The sequence below is a fragment of the Coenobita brevimanus genome, chromosome 78 (genome assembly GCF_032717465.1).
Source record: "Coenobita brevimanus isolate Jiangsu-jjx chromosome 78, ASM3271746v2, whole genome shotgun sequence".
Classification (NCBI taxonomy): domain Eukaryota; kingdom Metazoa; phylum Arthropoda; class Malacostraca; order Decapoda; family Coenobitidae; genus Coenobita; species Coenobita brevimanus.
In genome coordinates this window covers 30,624,527-30,645,432 of record NC_137031.1, presented here as the reverse complement: position 1 = coordinate 30,645,432, position 20,906 = coordinate 30,624,527, and the positions used below count along the sequence as shown (strand labels likewise).

The 20,906-nt window shown below is 39.9% G+C and overlaps 1 protein-coding gene across 1 annotated transcript in view; it reads left to right on the top strand.

Annotated features, from left to right (window-relative positions):
- Nucleotides 1-20,906, top strand: part of RasGAP1 (Ras GTPase activating protein 1) — a 121,328-nt gene that overhangs the window by 46,508 nt on the left and 53,914 nt on the right. Inside the window, exon 9 of the mRNA XM_080279293.1 lies at nt 8,702-8,903. Within this exon, the coding sequence (XP_080135419.1) occupies nt 8,702-8,903 (202 nt within the window). The remainder of the gene's footprint in view (nt 1-8,701; nt 8,904-20,906) is intronic.

Genomic DNA, 20,906 nt, shown 5'->3' with positions numbered 1-20,906 from the left:
GAATAATGTTGCATATGATAAGAGTGCATAAAAATCATTATGAATAAAGTACTCACAGTGGTGCCTCCCAAATGATGACTGGTGAAATAATGAGAAATGGGTGCTCTCCAAATCCGAAGTCACTTACCAGCACCGATCTAAGACTGCCCCAGACACCATTCAAATCGAACCAAAGAGGTGGAAGCAGTACCCATAATTCCAAAAAAACATTGAAGACACAGTAAGCATATACACCACTTATGTACAGCAATTTATATATGTACAGTGCATACTTTGGTATATAATGCATATGATAATATACAATGACATATTTGCAGCACAAAGAACTACAGGTAAATATATACAGTTTAACTAAACACACAAAGAGAATATCTAAAACAAGCAACAAGCTTATCTTCAAACAACCACAATACCACTTATATGCAGCAGTTTATATATGTACAGAGCATACTCTGGTATATAATCCTTATGAAAATATACAGTGATATATTTGCAGCACAAAAAACTACAAATTTAACTAAACACATATAACAGAATGTCTGAAACAAGCAACAAGCATATCTTCAAACAAGCACAACAAATGAGGAAATGTAATACATTAATATTGAAAAATTCCAAATACACTAACTTTAGTATTTTTTAACATTACTGGTACTGCATATTTTTCATTCTTTTGCATTTTATTCATACACTAGGGATTTTATGATTATAGAATATCTTAGACTGTATTATTTTATTGTATATTTTTTTAATCGTTTGGTGTTTTACTATACGTGTTTGATATAGATATATATATATATATATATATATATATATATTTATACACAGTATATTTTGGCACCCCTTGTGAGCTTGGCCGCGTCCAGATCGACTCAATTGGATACGCTGTATGAAGCTGCAGAATGTGGTGAATGTTTTTGGCGTATCTGGTAGAGCCAGGATTCCTGGGGCTTGAATGATGAATGAATGGAAGTGTGACCTATTAGGATTGGGCAAGTTTGTGCTGTCTGGACATTGCTACTCCTCACCCTACCCTTGTATGGGAAAGGATGTCCAGATGATGATGATATATATATATATATATATATATATACATTACTCGTCAAAATTATTCAGCGTTGTCTGCCGGGCGCGCAATACTTATGGCCCAAAAAGAATCACCCATTTTGGGGGGTAAGAATTGAGCCACAAGTTTGAGCTCCGAGCATGACGTCATGGTAGCCTGAGGCCTTCCGACGCGCTGGTTGGTTCCCGCCTCAGTCGTCCACTGGCTGCCTGAGAGAGAGGAACTCCGCCGAGTGTCCCTCTCAAATTGCGCCATTTTCTACCGAGTGTCCAGCAGTGTTTTGGCCTTCAAAACTTTGTTATGGCACCTACCCGTGAACTATCGAGTGAAATCATATCCCAGATCATTGCTCTAAAGGAGGCAGGCCACCAGACAAAGGAAATTAGTGAATTGGTTGGTGTGGCACGATCGACAGTGCGTCATTGGTGTGCGCGGTTTCGGGAGGAAAACAGTGGTTAAGTTCCCACAAAGAAACCGAGGTCTGGTAGGCCTAGGAAAACTTCCCCAAGGTCTGTGAATGTTTTTAAACGTGCAGTGGAGTTTAATCCTCGTGTGAGTGCAAGGAAAATTAAGGAGAGCAACCCGGAAGTGTTTGGTGAGGTGTCAGTGAGAACAGTGTCTCGTAGGGTGCATGAGCTTGGTTACACCAGTCACAGGCCTGTGAAAAAGCCTCTTCTCTCTAGCAGCCACAGAATTCGTAGGCTTGCCTTTGCTAATATATATCTAAATTGGGGTGAGGAGCAATGGTTGTCAGTGTTGTGGTCTGATGAGGCAACGTTAAGTGTTACCTGTAACAGAGGAGCACGTGTGTATCGATGCAAAGGTAGTGACCCACTTGACCCACGGTATGTAGAAAGCACAGTTAAACATCCTGATTCACTCATGGTATGGGGTTGTTTCTCAGGGAAGGGTTTGGGGAAGCTTGTTGTACTTCCCAAGAACCTCAGAGTGAATCAGGATGTTTACCTGGAGCTTCTGTGTGATCATTTACCAGACTCCTTCGAGCTAACAGGTGCACGAGTGTTTCAGCAGGACGGTGCACCTGCTCACAAGGCCAAATCGGTCACCAATTGGCTTCGTGACTGCGAGGTATCATTCATAACAGACTGGCCAGGAAATAGCCCAGACCTCAACCCGATTGAAAACCTCTGGTACCTCGTAAAGAAGAGTCTCCAAGGGAAGGACGTGAGCTCTCTGCCTAAGCTGGAAGCCGCCATTCGTGACTCCTGGGACAAAATACCCCTCCAGCACCTCAGGAGCCTCGCCCTTTCACTTCCAAGACGTCTCAGGTCCGTGAAGAAACGTAAAGGCTACCCTACGAAGCACTAAAGGTAAATAAAATGCATTATTTATATGTTTTTTCAGTGTTGAAAGGTTTGTTTCTCAGGAGGGACGCAGGGCGCTCCATACTTCTGACGAGCACTGTATATATATATATATATATATATATATATATCCATCCATCCATCATCCAATCCTACGTTGCCCCATGAGGAGCTTAGGAGCCTAGGACTAGGCAGTTGGTCCTGACATTTAAGATGAGAGTGGCCAACCTCACTCATCCCTGAGTGACATTATGTGAGCAATGAACCCCAACCACCCCTTGGATATACACCTTCATCGGCTCAATCCGATTGGAGCACAATAATTACCCACTAAACCACCAGGCGCCAAAATTTGGTTATATGGTTACCACCCAGCATAGTAAATGGTTTCCTGGTGTACAGGAAACCATTTGACTTATCACTCAGTGTAGAGTCACCCACAGGCAGAAGGAAGAGGAAAGAATGAAGGAAAAAAAGACACAAGAGGGAGTGCAAAGTCACCTGCAGGCAGAAGAAAGAGGAAAGAATGAGGGAAAGAAAGACACAAGAGGATGGATGGAAAGAATATGTATATACTGTGTATATTTTATGTACTGGGCTACAGTTGATTTTAAGTTGATAATTTTGTATAGCCCGTGAATGATGTTAAAAATATCCTAATTGTCCTTAACCCCTTAACCACGGGGCATCACTTTTGTGATTCTGTGTTATTTTGAATTCAGCCGGGTTTTCAAGTGGTTGCTTGTATCATCTATCAGTACTGCCAATGTCCAACACTAGTCAGCACTCCTAATCTCATCTGTACTCCCATCCATTGTTGACAATTTAGCCATTTCTCCCCGTTCTTGACTCCCCTCCCTACCCCCCCCCTCCATTACCCTATCCTCTCGCCTGCCCGGCCGTGCTACGCTAAGTAAATCTTCCCTGGAATTTTTCACTGATTTCATCCATTGAAATAAGCCCTATGCCCTATTCTTATACCAAATAATATATACAAGAAAGAAATAAGGTAAGTGAGAGTGCCATACCTAGAATTGGCTAATTATCACCTGACAACACTTACCGTGCACTCGTTCGCTAATATTCGCCGTTTATTTCCTCTTGAAATATGCTGTATAATCTATTTTCATAATAAGAATATATATAAGATAGGAAGGGAGAAGCCTAAGTGATATTTACATTCACCTGGAACTACCTAATTATTGCAGGCCACCACACTGTATTCTACGCTAAGTAAATCTTCCCTGGAATTTTCCACTGATTTCATCCATTCAAAGAAGCCCTATGCCCTATTCTTATACCAAATAATATATACAAAAAAGAAATAAGGTAAGTGATAGTGCCATACACCTGGAATTGGCTAATTATCACCTGACAACACCTCACGTGCACTCGTTCGCTAATTTTCGCTGTTTATTTCCCCTTGAAATATGCCGTATAATCTATTTTTGTAATAAATATACATATAAGGAGGGAAGGGAGAAGCCTAAGTGATGTTTACATTCACCTGGAACTACCTAATTTATAATGTATTGTTTAGATTTCCTGCCAGTCATTTCACTGCTATATATTAGCTGCTGTCAAGAGGCTGACGTTGGCAGTAATGCATTTCCCTAGGTAGGCCACCCTGGCCCACCCCTATCAGTTCACTGTCATCTTCCAATGTGAAGGTACATCTGTTTGCTCCTGCTAACTTCAGCCACTTTTTCACCCCCATGCAAAGGGCCCTGTGACCTTTACCCCCTACTAAACCTCGTGTGGAAAGAGGTAAAGGGCTGACAATTGATAAAAGAGTGACTACGATCTTTCTATTGAGTAAAACAGTGCAAGTGGAATTGTAAATAATGTGTAAATAATGTGTAAACAGCAAGTGAAAGTAATGAATGTAAATATACGTGAACAGTGGAAAACAGTTTTATAAGTTACTTCAAGTGACAGTGCATAACACAGTGTAAATAAAATAGAAATGGATATAAAGTAAATAAAATAGAGAACGTGAATAGAAATGTAAATGAGTAGTATTATAAGAATACAAGTATATACCCTAGGAGTAATGAAAGTGAAAGTTTCACTCTAGCATGTATGAATACTATGAGTTATGAGAGTGAAGGTGAAAGTGACATTCACTCTCAGTGCTAGTATACAGGACGAGAAAGTGAATGCTACGTATTTTACTGAAAGAAATTTGAATCCCTGCAGTGACAATAAACTACTATTACTGAAGGAAACTTATGGATAAAGACTGTAGATATATATAAGTGTTATATAGTAACAGAAATATAAACTGTGAGTGTTTTTATGAATAATAGACAACACTAGCGGCGAACGATCGGAAGTGGGATGGTCATTCACCCTCGTAATTTTCATTGCTTTCACAGTGTTTTTTTGGGGGAGTATGGATTCCAAACTATTTGAGAATCATAGATTAGTGTTTCTAGTGATAATATCAGGCTGTGGTAATCATATTACTAGTTGTCGGGAAGTGTAAAGTGGAGACTTCGTTACCCAACTTCAGAGGTCTCCACAAGTCCTACGGTACTCGACGAAGGCTCAACAAACACCCAAGGAGAAAGCTGAAGGTATGTGTCATAAGTATATGTGATTTTAGTATTCTAGGACTAATAACTGATTTTTGGCAAGTATTTTTAGAGAGTCTGTCGGAGTGCGAATATGCCTGTGGGAGCCGCAAGTCAAAGCAAAACAAGCCTGCAGTGTAAGGGTTAATTGGGGAAAGTTTCCCCACCCTTGATTTAGAGGAAGATGTGAGGGAGGGCTTTTTATTGAAAACAAATGCTACTTTTAAAGTTAACGTAATATCTCTTGAAGCAAATATGATTATTTTGGAAATGTCAGTGAGAAGTTTCACAATATTACTGGTAAAAGTGTATGTAAAAAGAGATGTTTGGGAGGATACCATCCTTGAACTATATGTAGAGTCACTAAGTAAGTTGGAGCAGGTTTTAATTAATTTTAGTTATGATAATGTGTATATTTTTGGAGATTTTAATGAAGACCCTTTTATAAGTAGAGCATGGAATAATCTCAGCAGTTTTATTGGGAGAAATGACCTGAAATGTTTTGATTATGACATTCTTGATAATAACACATTTACATTTATTCATTACAACAACTCTTACACAAAATGGTTAGACCATATTATAGGTAGATATTCCAAAAATGTGATAATTTCTAATATACAGGTGGTATATTATTTTATGGGATCAGACCATTTACCTATGTCTGTATGTATGCTTGTAAATTGCCCTGAAGAGTGCTTTTGCACATTTACCCAGGAAGAAACAGGTGTTAGTGAGGACTTTTTAAATTGGAACAGCCTAAGTGCGGATGGTATTAAAACAACAGAAAAAGATGTTAGTAACGATTTGACAAGGATAATCGCGCTTGAAACATTCAGTTGCCAGGTTACTGGATGCTAACATAAGCAGCATGTAAAGGACCTTGATATTTTTTATGGCAACTGATATCTTCATTAGCATCTGCTGCTAAGATATATAAGTGTAAGAGGATAAGAAAAAAAAACATCCATCCATCCATCCATCATTCAGTCTTATTGTATGTTGCCCATGAAGAGCGTAGGAGCCCGGGGCTAAGCAAGTTGGTCCTGACATTTAAGATGGGAGCGACCTGCGTCACTCATCTCTGAATGGCATTATGTGAGCAATTAACCCCAACCATCCCTTGGATATAAACCTTCACCGGCTTAATTTGATTGGAGTGCTGCAATTACCCACTAAACCACCAGGCGCCAAAATTTGGTTGTATGGTTACCAACCAGTGCAGCATATGATTTCCTGGTGCACAGGAAACCATTTGGCTTGTCATTCACTGTAGTCACCCACAGGCAGAAGGAAGAGGAAAGAATGAAGGAAAGAAAGACAGAAGTGGGAGTGTAAAGTCACCCTTAGGCAGAAGGATGAGGAAAGAATGAAGGAAAGAAAGACAGAAGAGGATGAAGGGAAAGAAGGGTGGAGAGGAAAGGGCAGACACCCGAGAACAGCACTACGTCGGGTTAAATATAAAATTGTTCCTGGCTGGAACAGGAATGTTAAAACACTATACGAGAGATCACTCTGCGACTACATGGAATGGTTGAAAAAGGGAAAAGAAATAAATTCAGAGGAGTACATGTAGATGGTTGGTAGCAGGAAAGAATTTGAATTAGCATTCTATAAGTGCAAGAAGGAAGAAATTAGTGAAAGATCAAAGGCTGTGGAAGAAAAATTCTCAAATAAGAATATGACATCCTTTTGGAAAGAAATCAAGAAACAAATTAATAAAATAAGGTCATCAAAAGTAGTTGATGGGACCTGTAATGATAAGGAAATAATAAACATTTCAGTGGAAGAATGCTCAAAGGAGTTGATGTTAGTAGTGGTGATGAAGAGGAATCCTTTCTCACAATATTAAAAGAAAGTTTTGTATAAGCATATCTGTTGAAAGACTCTGTATGTTAATTAAGTTATTAAATAAAAGTATAGGGCATGATGGCTTACATTCTGTTTTACTAAAGCATTCATCATTGGAGTTTTTAAGTATTTTAACATTTTATCAACCGTTATTTTTCTCATTGTTATATACCTGTTGAAATGCTAAAGGGTGATATCACTTCCATATTAAAAGATCAGAAGGGTAATGCAGCAGACTCTGCTAACTATAGACCAGTAATGGTTTCATCTTGTCTTAAAAATTTTAGAACTTCATTTTTTTTAAAATATTTTAAGTGAGAAAGTATTTTTTTTACTACAAACTACTGTATTTGGTTTTTGTAATGGAATGTCTACAGGAGATGCATGTTTTTTTATTAAAAGAAACCATTAGGTCTTACACAAAAGGAGGCAGAAAATCATGTATTGCCTTTATGGATCTATCAAAGGCCTTTGATAATGTTAATCATTTTAAATTGAGTCATATTTTACTGGAAAAAGGAGTTCCTCGTGACTTAATATTAATTTTAATGAGATATTTAGGAAATCAATTTGCAAGAATTACATGGAATGGGAGTAAAGGAATGTATTACTGTATATAGTTAATAAAGGAGTGAGGCAGGAAGGAGTTCTCTCTCCTTTTTAAACTGTACATAATGTTTTAAAAATTGATGGAAACTTATATGGTTTGCTGCCTTGGGGTTGTAAGATGGAATGCAATTGCATATGCTGATGACATGGCTTTACTAGCTGATAGTGAAGAGCATATTTTATATTTGTGTGGAATATTTGAACAGAATATTAATAGTTTGAATATAAGAATTAACAGAGATAAATAAAAAAAATTTATATTCCAATATAGTAAGAAACAGGCACAAGGTGTCCGTTATTTAAATTGGTATGAAGTGGTGTTAGGCCATATAATTCAAGACAACTTCTCTGATAATCATGATATTTCTTTCAGACTGAACTCATTTTATGCTAATTTTAATTCAGCAGTTAGAAAATTTAAGAATATTAATGCACAGATGTTACTGTATTTGTTTAAAGCATACTTTGTGCCTGACTATGGTTTAAATCTGTGGAATATGAAAGATATGCTTAGGAGCAATGTATTCAGAAGCTTTGAAAATGCATTTGCAAATGCTCTCAAGAAAATATATAATGTCCCAAGATTAAACCATAGTATATCCAAGGCAGCAGGACTACTTGTACGTAGACACCATGCTGCCCTAGAACAAGGTAGATATTTTAAAGCCTTAAGTAGGAAGAATAATATAGTTTTTAGGTTATTTTATCAGTCCTCTGGCCACCATGTTCCTTGCTTATTGAAATATTTTTATGATAAATATGAGACATATATTGGATAACTCTATGGACATTATAAATGCTAGAATTCAGTGGGTACAAAACCATGAGGAAATAAGGGGTGTGGAGTTAATGTAAATTTTGAATGAGATGGTTAACAGTTAATACTGTATGTGTTGGTATGCGAAATGCATATATATATATATATATATATATATATATATATATATATATACACTATATATATATATATATATATATATATATATATATATATATATATATATATATATATATATATATACACTATATATATATATATATTTTATGAAACTGGATCCACTCCTCAGTGTGATTGTTAAGGATATATTTATTGTAAATATTTTTAAAAATTCAGTTGTTAAAAGATTATCAATAGTAGTTGTGCTGATAAAATGTGGTATATTTTTTGTATCGTGAGATACGAAATAAAGACGATTGATTGACTACTACTACTACTACCACTGCTACTGCTACTGCTGCTGCTACTACTACTACTACTACTACCTTTTTGACAGAGACACCAACACCATCTTCCGTGGCAACACCCTCATTTCCAAGTGCATAGATGAGTTAATGAAGTTGGTGGGCCATCATTACTTGCGCTCCACCCTCAAACCCACCTTGGACCTCATATTCCGCGAGCGAAAACCTTGTGAGATTGACCCCACCAAGATGCAGCAAGGGGAGAGTCGGGAAGTAAACCTCAGTAATCTTAAGGTATGTGGGGCATCATAGGACAGTTGTGTGTGTCTGTTTGTCAAGCAGTTTATCAGTCTGTATGGAACTGTGTCAGTCTCTATCTGTCTACTGTATCTATATCTGTATATCTACATTTGATATGTCTGTATATTTGTGTGACTGTCTGTATGTATGTCTCAGTCTGTCTGTAGCCATACCCCTCAAACCCATCATTTCAGTGACACACACATATATATATATATATATATATATATATGTATATATATGAGGCGTCTAGAACCAAAGGGGCATCGGCGCCAAAATGTACTTTTGAGTTATGACGCTTTAAAGTTGTGTTTATGGCAACGTCATAACCAGAAGGCAATAAACAAACCTTTTATACATCAAAATGATCATCAGCGCCAATGCTCTACATGTAAAGCCAAAAAAACAAAACAATAATAACCGTAACCACAAAATAGGCAGTAAACCAAACCCCCAATTTATAAGTGGGCATAAGAACATATTGTAGGGATTTAAAAACATAGCAGAAAAAACATCAACGAATGTATTAATGTACAAAACTTTATTAACTGAAGATTCCAGTTCACTTAATATTAATAAACGAATAATTATTACTGTAATTTCATGTTTTTGACAACAAAAACTGAAATCAATGCAGTTATTATCTTTCCTCTACCATAATAGATTGAAATAATAACACAAAAAAAAAAAAGTAGTGTAGTGCTTAAGTAAATTGAGAAGGGGTAGTGGGGGGTTAAATGGTGGGGTCGTCATCTAGGAGATCGACATCCAACTCTGCCTCCTCGGTGCCACGCCCTCCCGCTGTCTCCCCTCACCACTCTCTTTTCCTCTTCCTTTCTACCTTTTTCCACTTCTCCACACACTTCTGACACTTACGAGAGGTTATAGGCACCACCTCCTCACTGTAACTATGTGATGAACTCATCTTGTCACCCCCCCTTCAACCCCAATAACAACAGCTCATCTTGTCACCATTAATCCACGATAAATGGGGTAAAAATCCAATACGTAATAATTATACACCTCAGTGAACACGGGAAGGAAGCCTCAACGGCACACCGGGCGGGCCACACGCTTGCTGATTGGCTGCTCTGGGGGAGTGGCAGAGAGTGAGAATGCTGATTAGTTTGGGCTGTGTGGCTTAGATGCCTGCCTGCTCTGATTTGTTCGCCTGGCAGCATGAACAAACCCACATGATTTTGAGCCCCTCTATCACTGTCCAGAAGGCCGAATCTTGTATGGCAACCAGTGCTGTCACTGAGAAGAGGGTTAAGCCTGTTGTCTCCCCTACCTATCTCAAAACCAGTATATTGGTGGGGATGCCCCTTTGGTTCTAGACGCCTCATATATATATATATATATATATATATATATATATAATATACAGTAGTGCACCAACTTTCGCTACAGCAGGATTTGCGGAATCCACTTTCGCGGCATGCACCAAATATTCCCTAACTTCCACTTTCGCTTGAAAAAAATCGATTTTCGTGCACAAATTTTGGGTTTGGGACAATATTTTGAACTTTGAATTTCCTGCACCACCCGCCCGCAACCCACCACCATCTTGAATGACGTCATGTCAACACTCTGTCCACCCATTCCCGCCATTGTGTACGAGCGTGCTAGCTCCATTGTGTTGGATTCTCACGGTTCAATGGCCTCTACTATACCTGGTAGTGTGGGGAAAGGGCCTGGTGGTGTGGGGGGAGAGCCTGGTGGTGTGGGGGGAGGGCCGGGAGGCAGTGGTGGTGATAAAAAGTGGCCGGGACATTCAAAGTCAGGAGGAAAGGCCAAGGCTAAAGGAGAGTATCGTGTTGGAGTGAAGAAACGGCAGTATAATAATGAAATGAAAAGGAGGATAGTTGAGCACATGGACAAGGGCGCAAAAAACAGTGAAATCTGCCGTATATTTAACATCCCAGAATCGACAGTGCGTAGTATGAGGAAACAGCATGGTGGTAGCGAGGCAGCAAGAGGTGGCGCCAATACGTCTGGCGTGGCTAAATAAGCCCGCCATGCGCCTCGGATACTTACCCCCAACATCCATTAAACACCTCAACCTGGTCTCTGTGGAATGTTTCTCCTCATATAATGTGTACTGTACAGTTTTTATTGTTTGTATCTCACAATGCAATGTACAATAGTGATTTGATGTACTGTATTGCAAGTGAAAATGAAAATCTGATGTTACTTTAGGATAACCAGGAACCAATTAGCCTTTTTGCCATAAAGACAATGCCCCAATTTTCGCTAATTCCACTTTCGCGCATTATTTTTGGACCCAATTAGGCGCGAAAATTGGTGCCCCACTGTATATGTATATATATATATATACATATATATATATATATATATATATATAAATATATCTATATATATACACGGAGCCTCTGTGGTAGAGTGTGCGTTTCGCACGCTGGTGAGCATGGGTTCACCTCCTCCCAGAGTTGTAAAAACTTTGGGAAGCATTCACCAAGCCACTTGCTACTTTGGCGGACACAAGGGGTGCTGTGGTTGAACCAGTGTCGCATACTAGTATGCTTGCACCCAGTCGGCTTAAGGCAGGCTGATTACACTTGGTTCACAGACTACACACACATCCAAAGCCACTACAACACTACTGTCACACTCACAAGCACTTCTCACCCTACATACAGTCTCTACCAGACAGCCTAAGCCACTAGGTAGTGATACATTGGCTGTATCGTCCCTGCTTTGGTAGGGATAGGCCAGTCCTGCAGTGGACCTCAACGAATGATGATGATGATGATGATTACTGATATATATATATATATATATATATTTATGGTATTACTGTACATTGTTAAACCGGGTTATGTCTGTACAGTAATCACCCATTTATCTAGACAGTACCCAGACGTGTTCATTATGTGGATACAGGGCTTTGGCTCTGTTAAACCGTTATCCGAATTTACTTGCTATTATCTGTATGTAAAAGTCCCTGAGAACTTCGACCAACCAGCCGACATGCTCAAACACTTGGTATCATGGCCACTGGGCTCGAGCTGTGAGCGGGAAGTAGTCTGTTACCCACAACCAGAGCTAAAATGTCCGTCCATCCCTGCACTGAATGGTCAAAGTCTCGTGCTCGTCCCATCGCTCCCAACGAACCTCCAGCACCCGAGTAATACAACTGTAACCCTCAGACGATGTTAGAATGTCAGTACGCATTCCTCAACAAATGTCTAATGTCATGTGGCCATGGGACTAAGTCTTTCCCAGCTGCCACCTCCATCGAACACAGACCACAAGCCACGAGTACATGTTCGGCGACAGCGGCCGTCTGCCTCTTTACTGAAGGTCGAAAGTCTCCCGGTCATGGTGAATTGTGTTTCTGCACGGCCACACTGCGGCTAACAGACTGCAAGCCACGAGTAAATGTAGGGCAGAAGCGCCCATCCGCCTGTTGACTGAAGGGGGAGAATCCTTCAAGCAGCCTCGTTTCTCCCTCCCGCCTGTCCCTCCTCCATACCCTCCTGGCTCCCCCCTCACTCCAGCAGTCCTTACTTTCCTCTGTGGTGATGACACTGATTCATGAGTTTTCAATTTTTTTTTTTTTTTTTTTTTTGCAATTTATTCGACTGTTATTGGTCATATCGAAATTCTGCAAAGTCCACGAGAAATGCTATGAAATTCTACATCTAGACATCTGCTTAATTCTTGGAAGGTGTTGGTAAAATTTTAAACTAGGATGGTGGGAAGTTATATGAAGGTAAGTTTTACTTCCGAACACTTGATTATTGCTGCATTTCTTTAATTTTACTGATCCGTTTTACCTGTTTTTATTAACTTATCTTATAGTATAAACACCAGCGAAGATGATGGTATACGATTTATACCAATATAACCAATTTACTTCGGCATATTTGGCTGTGGAATTTTTTTTGAGCCCTGGGAGCAATCACTCGTCACAGACAACAGAGTTTCAAACTGTCGTCAGTTTTTGTGTGTGTGTGTGTGTTGTTGTTTATGCATTGTTTTCATGATGTTTAGCATTAATGTGGATAATCCTATGTGTGTTTTGGTGTCTAAAAATGGCAGAGTGACCTGAAAAATTAGGAGGGTTACTGTACATATAGTCATGTATAGATTGGGTGTTTTTTGGTTTTCATTTTTTTTTTTTTTTTTTTCATGGTTTTCTTGGTGATTTGCCTTACTTTGGATATTCCTATGTGTGTTTTGATGTCTAAATATGGTAGATCGACCTGAAACCAGTGCCAGAATTAGGAGTACTGTACATACAGTTGTGTACTGTATAGGTCAGGGTTTTTTTTTTTTTTTTTTTTTTTTTTGGTGTTAGGCATTACTTTGGATTCCTATGTGTGTTTCGATGTCTAAATATGGCAGATTGACCTGAAAACAGTGCCAGAATTAGGAGGGGTATTGTCCATACAGCGGTGTAGGGGTCGGGTGTTTTTTGGTTTTCAGTGTTTTTTTTCCATGGTTTTCTGGGTGTTTAGGATTTCTTTGGATATTCCTTTGCATGTTTTGATGTCTAAATATGGCAGATTAACCTGAAAACAGTGCCAAAATTAGGAGGGGTACTGTACATATAGTCGTATATAGGTTGGGTGTTTTTTTTTTTTTTTTTTTTTTTTTTTGTGGTGGTGGTGAAAATTATCTTGGATAATCCTATGTATGTTTTGATGTCAGAATGACAGGAAAACACTGCCAAAATAAGGAGGGGTACTGTACTGTACATACAGTAGTGTTTAGGTAGGGTATTTTTTGGTTTTTCAGTGTTTTTTCTGCATTGCTTTCTTGGTGTTTAGCATTACTTTGGATATTCCTATATGTGTTTTAATGTCTAAATATGCCTGAATAACCAGAAAACACTGCCAAATTAAGCATAAGTACTGTACAAATAAGTTAAGTATAGGTTAGAGGTGGGTATAGGTAGGGTCTGGGTGTGGTAGGGGAATAGTGTTCATTCTTTGGATGTTGCCACTACCCGGACATGCTTTTGGCTCTATTATGTCCGGATAAATGAGGCATTACTGTATAATATAAATAACACTTTCAGCTACTCTCGTATGATTTCAGTGCAATTTGGGTGCATATTATTTTGTATTGGCAATTGTTTCGGAGAGCCTCAGAGGGCCCAATACCTGCCTAGAGCCCCAATCAAATGGGCTGATTTGCATGGCCATGTGGAATGTGAGAGGTACAAATGAGGAGAGCAAGAGGGAGGAAATGGTGAATGTGTTCAAGAGTGCAAGATGTGCCGTGATGGCATTATATGAAACTAAGATGAAAGAGTGTGAAGTGGAGGAGTGGGAGGGTGTGAAATGTGTAAGATCGGGTATTAATGGGCGAGGAAGATGCAAGGAAAGAGTTGCTTTGTTGATGAATGAGGTTTGGCAGAGTTGAATGAGAGACTACAAATGCGTCAGCTCGAGGGGTATGTATTTCAGGTTTAAGTTTGAGCAGGTGAAAGTGGCTGTGATTGTTGTACAGTAATCCCGCATATTTCGCGGTAGTTACGTTCTTGTAACCCCCGCGAAAATTTAAATTCGCGAATACTCTATTAACAATTGAATCTTGCACTTGTGTCTACCATGCTGCCCATCACACAGTCCACGTCCATACTGATTGCAAGACAATTCGCCGTCAGACAATTCCCCGTCAAAACATGGACGATTCCCCTTCAAAAACAATTCGCACCCTGGACGATTCCCCGCCATTCTATAAATATACTAATCAATACTTTTATCAATACTGTATACTTATTATTAATTAATCAATACTTTAATAACTATATTTCAGGGGGATCCAGAAAAGTCTATGTTCAGTAGCGTAGGTTCTGGATATTATTTACTAGTTGCACCTTTAGTCAATAATTAACTTGTTTCTTCCTCGCTGTAGTCGCCTTTGAATTATATTCTAGCGTCACCCATAGCTATCTTCATTAATGAAGGCGAATTATCTTGTGTTTGTTGTGACTGCGAATTGTTCCGAAACCTCCATACTCATCCCGAAATACCTTCTTACAAGATTGAAAGCACATACTCCATTATGAAGGAAAAACGTAAACACCGTACTGTAATACACAATTATCTACACATTTATTCACAAAACAGTACAAAATGAAAAGATGCATTAACTGGTGATAGCAAACACTCGCACGGTCGCTTCTTAGCTTGTCCAGTAACACAATTTTCTCTGCTAAGGTCATAACTTTTCTTGATCGTTTTGTCACTTTGGAGTTCTTACTAATTGTATTATTAGCCTTTGGTGAGGCTGGCTTACGTCCTGGGGCCATGTGGAAAGCAAGTGGGAGGCAAGAGGCTCATATCATAGTACGGTTACAAGAACACCAGACACGTGAGCCAGTCAGGCGTGGACTGAGGATTATGCGGGGCAGAGAGCAGTGTTGCCATACCCAAACAACAAAATTATGCTAGGGCAGTGAAAAAATTATGCTAGATTGAGCAAATTTGTTCCAAGTAAAAAATGAATTATGCTAACTTGAAGCTAAATGATAAAATTCTATACATATTCATGCTATATATTAATTATGTACTGTTTACTATGAAAATATTAAAATAACCTACATACAGTAAGAGGGTAAATATCGGTTTTCTGCCCATACTGCTTTTTCCCACGAAACTTACGTTTTTCTGATGGATTTTGATGTGATTCATTCGATTTTGAGCATCATTTCCGTCGGAAATAACCAGATTTTGAGATATGACCCCCCCATCCCCCTGCAACAATGGGGGATCTTTGGGGAATCGGGGGTTATAGGGAGGGGGGGAAACACAGAAAATGGTCATTTCCCACTGAAATGAAGCTGAAAATCGAATGAATCACACCAAAATCCATCGGAAAAACCTAGGTTTCATGGGTAAAATACAAAGCTCAAACTTATCCTAACCGAACCTAACCTAAAACCTAACCTAACCTAACCTAACCTAATCCAACCTAACCTAACCTAATCCAACCCAACCAAGCCCAAACTGAAAGTAACCAACTATTCAAACCTTACATCTTACCTTATTCGTCTCTCTCTCTCTCTCTCTCTGATTTGTAGCTTTTATAAAATTATTCCAAAAATATTCCATTCCATTCTAAATTATGCTAGAATGATGCTAAAACTTCTAATATGCTAAAAAATATTCCAGACTCGAAAATTTTATCAAAATTATGCTAAAAGAATAAAATTATGCTAGATAAGGTAACACTGGCAGAGGGGCCGTGGGAAAGGGACAGATGGTGGCGTGAGTTTACCACGCTACAATTGGGGTGTTGCGGGAATTTCAAATTTTTTGTTTTCTGTATATTCAAGGATATTTTAGTTGAACTTATTAATGCTAAGAAAATCCGCGAGAGGGCAAAACCGTAGACAAAAAATCCGCAAAAAATGCGGGATTACTGTATATGCACTGTGTGACGACAGGAGTGAGAGAGAGAGAGATTTTGGGATGAGCTGGATGTAACAGTGGGAGAAATGCCCAGGAGCTATTAAGTGACCATAACAGGGGATATGAATGGAGGAGTAGGCACTGGTCCTGAGGATAGCATAATGGGTTGTAATGGAGTACCAGGAAAAAATGATAAAAGGAAGCGACTGAAGGATATGTGCCAGGAGAGTAGGTTGTGCATTTGTAACTTATTTCAAACACAAAGTTGCACATAAATATACAGAAATCCCTCCAAGATCCAATGTAATAGAGCCAATGGCATGTCCGGGACTTGTTTTTGTCAGGGACTTGCGAAAAATGCCCCAGGACAGGTACTTATAGACCCCTACCCAACCCAAGTTTGAAAGCCACCTAAATAACGCCCTACCGGACATGCACGGCACCTATTTAAGCACCTATTCACACAAATAAGGGACAGAAACCATAAAATAAATGAAAAGGAACCAGAGAATAAGAAATTGGAAGTGAGTATGGAAAATATTTAGCAGCGTACAGGGTACTTACGACACGTCCGTGACCATCGCGAAGATTAACCCGCCTCCTCTATGGCTCTGACAATGGTGAAAGTGCACTTGAAGCACATACAGTAATCCAGTGTTGTGCTGCACTTAATCCTTTGTGCCGTGAATTATAAATTTTTAACACTGCACGTTCTGTTCTTACCTGTGCCATGCCAGTTAACACTGCACATTCTGTTCTTACCTGTGCCATGCCAGTTGCAACATGCCAGTGTTGCATTCTGCACGTAATCCTTTGCACTCTGAATTAAATTTTGTAACATTGCACAACGCTGTAAATTCCCATGTGATCTAGTGGCAAGGTATTGTAATGTATTCACTGTTCGCCACAAAAGCGAGCACGTGGGCAGCCATGTCGACGAGCGTGCAGTCACGATGGTAGGTTGGTGGGAAGTGGGGAGGATTCAGGAGTGCTCTAGCGGACGTCATTGGAACTACGTGCCAATAGTTCGTCACTGTGCAGCAAATTTAGAGTAGAGATTAACACTTGGGGTGTCCGGAACTTGGGCATCCGGGTTTTAAAGGGATTACTGTACGTGGTATAGAGGGAATGGGGATTGTGTTGAAAGGAGCCTGATTGATTACATGCTTGTAGAGAGGCAGATGCTGGTAATGGTTGCTGATACGAGAGCCATGACCATGAGAGGACGAAGTGGAGGTCTGTCAGATCATATGACTGTGGTATGCAAGATCAGGCTGAGAGGAGTGAGATGGACCAGGAGGGAGAGGAGCAGGCAGGGAGAAAGACTGAAAGTTGAGAAGCTGAGGAACAAAGAAATGACAGATGAATACAGGACCAAAGTAGGGGAGGAGTTGGAATCAGTGAATTGGAATGAAATGGATCTGGACAGATTGTGGAATGCATATAGGGATTGCTTAGTCACAAATGCTAAAGCGGTGCATGGTGTGGCAAGAGTAACAACCAAGAAGATAGGTACGGCATGGTGGGATGAAGAGTTCAAGAGAGCAGTGGAGGAAAAGAAGAAGTGGCTAGAGTGGTTACAGGGCAGGGATTCATTTGAAATAAGAACTGAATATATTGACAGCAAGAAGCACAGAAAGGGACCTGTGAAGAGGAAAAAGGAGGAGGTAAATGATGATATAGGAAGAAAAATGAATGCAAATTCTCTGAAAATAGGAAGTTATTCTGGAAGGAGGTGTGGAAATGTAGAAGTGACAGTGGAAAGAAATGTGAAGGTGCAAAGGATGTAAGTGGTAGATTATTAACCCATAGGGATGAAGTAAGGACCAGATGGAAAGAATACTTTGAAAGCCTGATGAATGGGAATAGAGAGCTGAGCCATTGTAAACAAGATTGGTTTGGGGGATATTCAGAGAAGGAATGCACTGCCAGGAGACGTGACACTCGCACAGGTGAAGATCGCTGTGAAGCAGCTTAAAAATGGAAAAGTTGCTGGGGTTGATGAGGTGTATGCAGAGATGATTAAGTGTAGTGGAGAGAGCTGAATGAAGTGCTTGTTGGAGATAGGTAAGAAGGCATGGATGAGTGAAATTGTGCCAGCAGAGTGGAAAAAGGCTGTGATTTTACCCCTCTACGAAAATAAAGGTGAGCAAAGTGACTGCAAGAATTACCATGGCATAAGTTTATTGAGTGTGGTAGGGAAGTTATATGGAAGAATTATTATAGAGAAAGTAAGAGAGACATCAGAATTTTTAGTGAGTGATGAACAAGGTGGCTTTAGGAGTGGCAGAGGATGTATGGATCAAATATTTGCAGTAAGACAGATAATGGAGAAGGCTTGTGAGAAGGACCAAAAGGTATTTATGGCATTCATGGATCTAGAAAAAGCATATGACAAAGTAGACAGAGAGGGATTGTGGAAGGTTTTGTGCGTGTACAGTGTAGATGGTAAGCTGCTAGGTGCCATCAAGAGTTTTTGTGATGATAGTGAAGCTTTTGTGCAGATTAATGGGCATCTAAGTGAATGGTTCGTGATCAATGTGGGTGTGCAACAAGGTTGTGTGATATTCCCATGGCTGTTCAATATATATATATGGATGGTGTAATGAGAGAAGTAAAAACACAAGTAATGGAGAGGGGGATGGCATTGGTAATGAATGGTGATGGATGGAATATCTCAAATTTGTTGTATGCTCATGATGTAGTACTACTTGCAAATACCAGACAAGAACTTGGTAGACTAGTGCAGAGTTTCGCTGATGTTTTTCAGCTTTGAGCCTTGAGAGTAAATCTAGAAAAGAGTTAAGTGATAGTTATTGAGAGAGAAGGTAACTCCCATTGCGATGTTACAGTGAATGGAGAGAGAGTGGAATTGGTGAGAGAGTTCTAATACCTGGGCACAGTGATTTAAAAAAAAAAAAAAAAAAATGAGGAAAATGTGCAAAAGAAGTGGATAGTAGAGTGACACAGAGAAGGAAAGTAGGTAGTGCAATGAAGGTCTTGATAAGAGACAGAGGCTTAGATGTTGAAGGAGTGTTAGAGAGGCTTAGATGTTGAAGGAGTGTTAGTGCCAACTTTAACATATGGACGTTAAACTGCAGTGTGGCATGAAAATGAAAAGTCAAGAGTGAGAGCAGTGGAGATGGGAATGCTGGGGAATGTATGTGGAGTACAGAGAGTGGAAAGGATACGAAATAATGTGATATGTGAAAGATGTGGAGTGAGAAAGTCTGTGGACACCACATTCGAAGAGAGTGTACTGAGATGGTATGGTCATGTGGGGAGAATAAATAACAATAGAGTGGTGAAAAAAGTATATCTGAGTGAATTTGATGGAGGGAGGAGGCGAGGTAGGCCAAGAAGGTGGAGGGATGTGGTGGATGAGTATGTGAGGAAGAGAGGTTTAGAAGTCGGTGAGGCTGGGGGACCACCATGAGATTGAGCTGGCTGGGTGAATTTTGTGAAGAGAAGCGCATGATCAGGGATTTGGCACCCTTTTCAAAGTGACAGCATCCAGATTGGCTCTGTCGGAATCGTTTATGTGAAGCTACAGAACATGGTGAATGTTTTGGGGGCATTAGATAGAGCCAGGATTCCAGGGGCGTGAATGGTGAGCAAATGGAAATGTGGCCCATTGGATTGGGCAAATTTGGGCTGTCTGGACATTGCTGCTACCCACCAACCCCTAGGGTGGGAAAGGAGGTCCGGGTGACGTTGGTGATGATGATTTTTGAGAGAGAAAGAGAGGGAGAGATGCAGCACACCTGTTTAGACCAGTTCATCGAGGGTATGTGTACACACATGCGTGTATGTACATATACTGTTGTTAAGTACTAAGGAAATTATCAGTGTTCAAAAGTTTAACTCCTGAAGTTGGAGTCACTCATCCACCAAATTAATTTTTCTCCATAAGTTATGTGTATCAGTTAGTACGATATCAAATAGTGCATGCTCGCACATCCACCATAAAGAGGCGTTAATTGGGACCAAGGTGTATTTATTCATTATCATCTGGACCTCCTTTCCCTCCTTAGTGCAGGGTGAGGAGTTACAGCATCCAGGCAGCCAAAGTTTGCTCAGTTCAATGGGTCATGCTTCAATTCATTCTTCATTCAAGCCCACGAAATCCTGCTGCCATCTGAAAGACCAAGAAAATTTCACCAGGTTCTATAGCTTCACATATACCTATCTGATGGAGCCAGTCCGAACACTGTCTAGTTAAAAAGGGATGGCAAATCCCTCGTTATGTGCCTCTCCACACAAAATTCATCCAGCCAGTTTGATCTCTTGTCAGTCCCTTAGCCTCACCAACTTTCATACCTTTCTTTCTCACACTTATCCACCATATCCCTCCACCTTCTTGGCCTAACTCATCTCCTGCCTCCTTCAAGTTTTCACAGATATACCATTTTCACCACTCTATTGTCATCCATTCTCTCCACATGACCATACCATCTCAGTACACTCTCTTCGATTCCGGTGTCCACAGACTTCCTCACTCCGCATAGTTCACAAATCACATTATTCCGTATCCTATCCACTCTGTGTACTCCACATACATTCCTCAGCAGTCCCATCTCCACTGCTCTTACTCTTGACTTTTTATTTT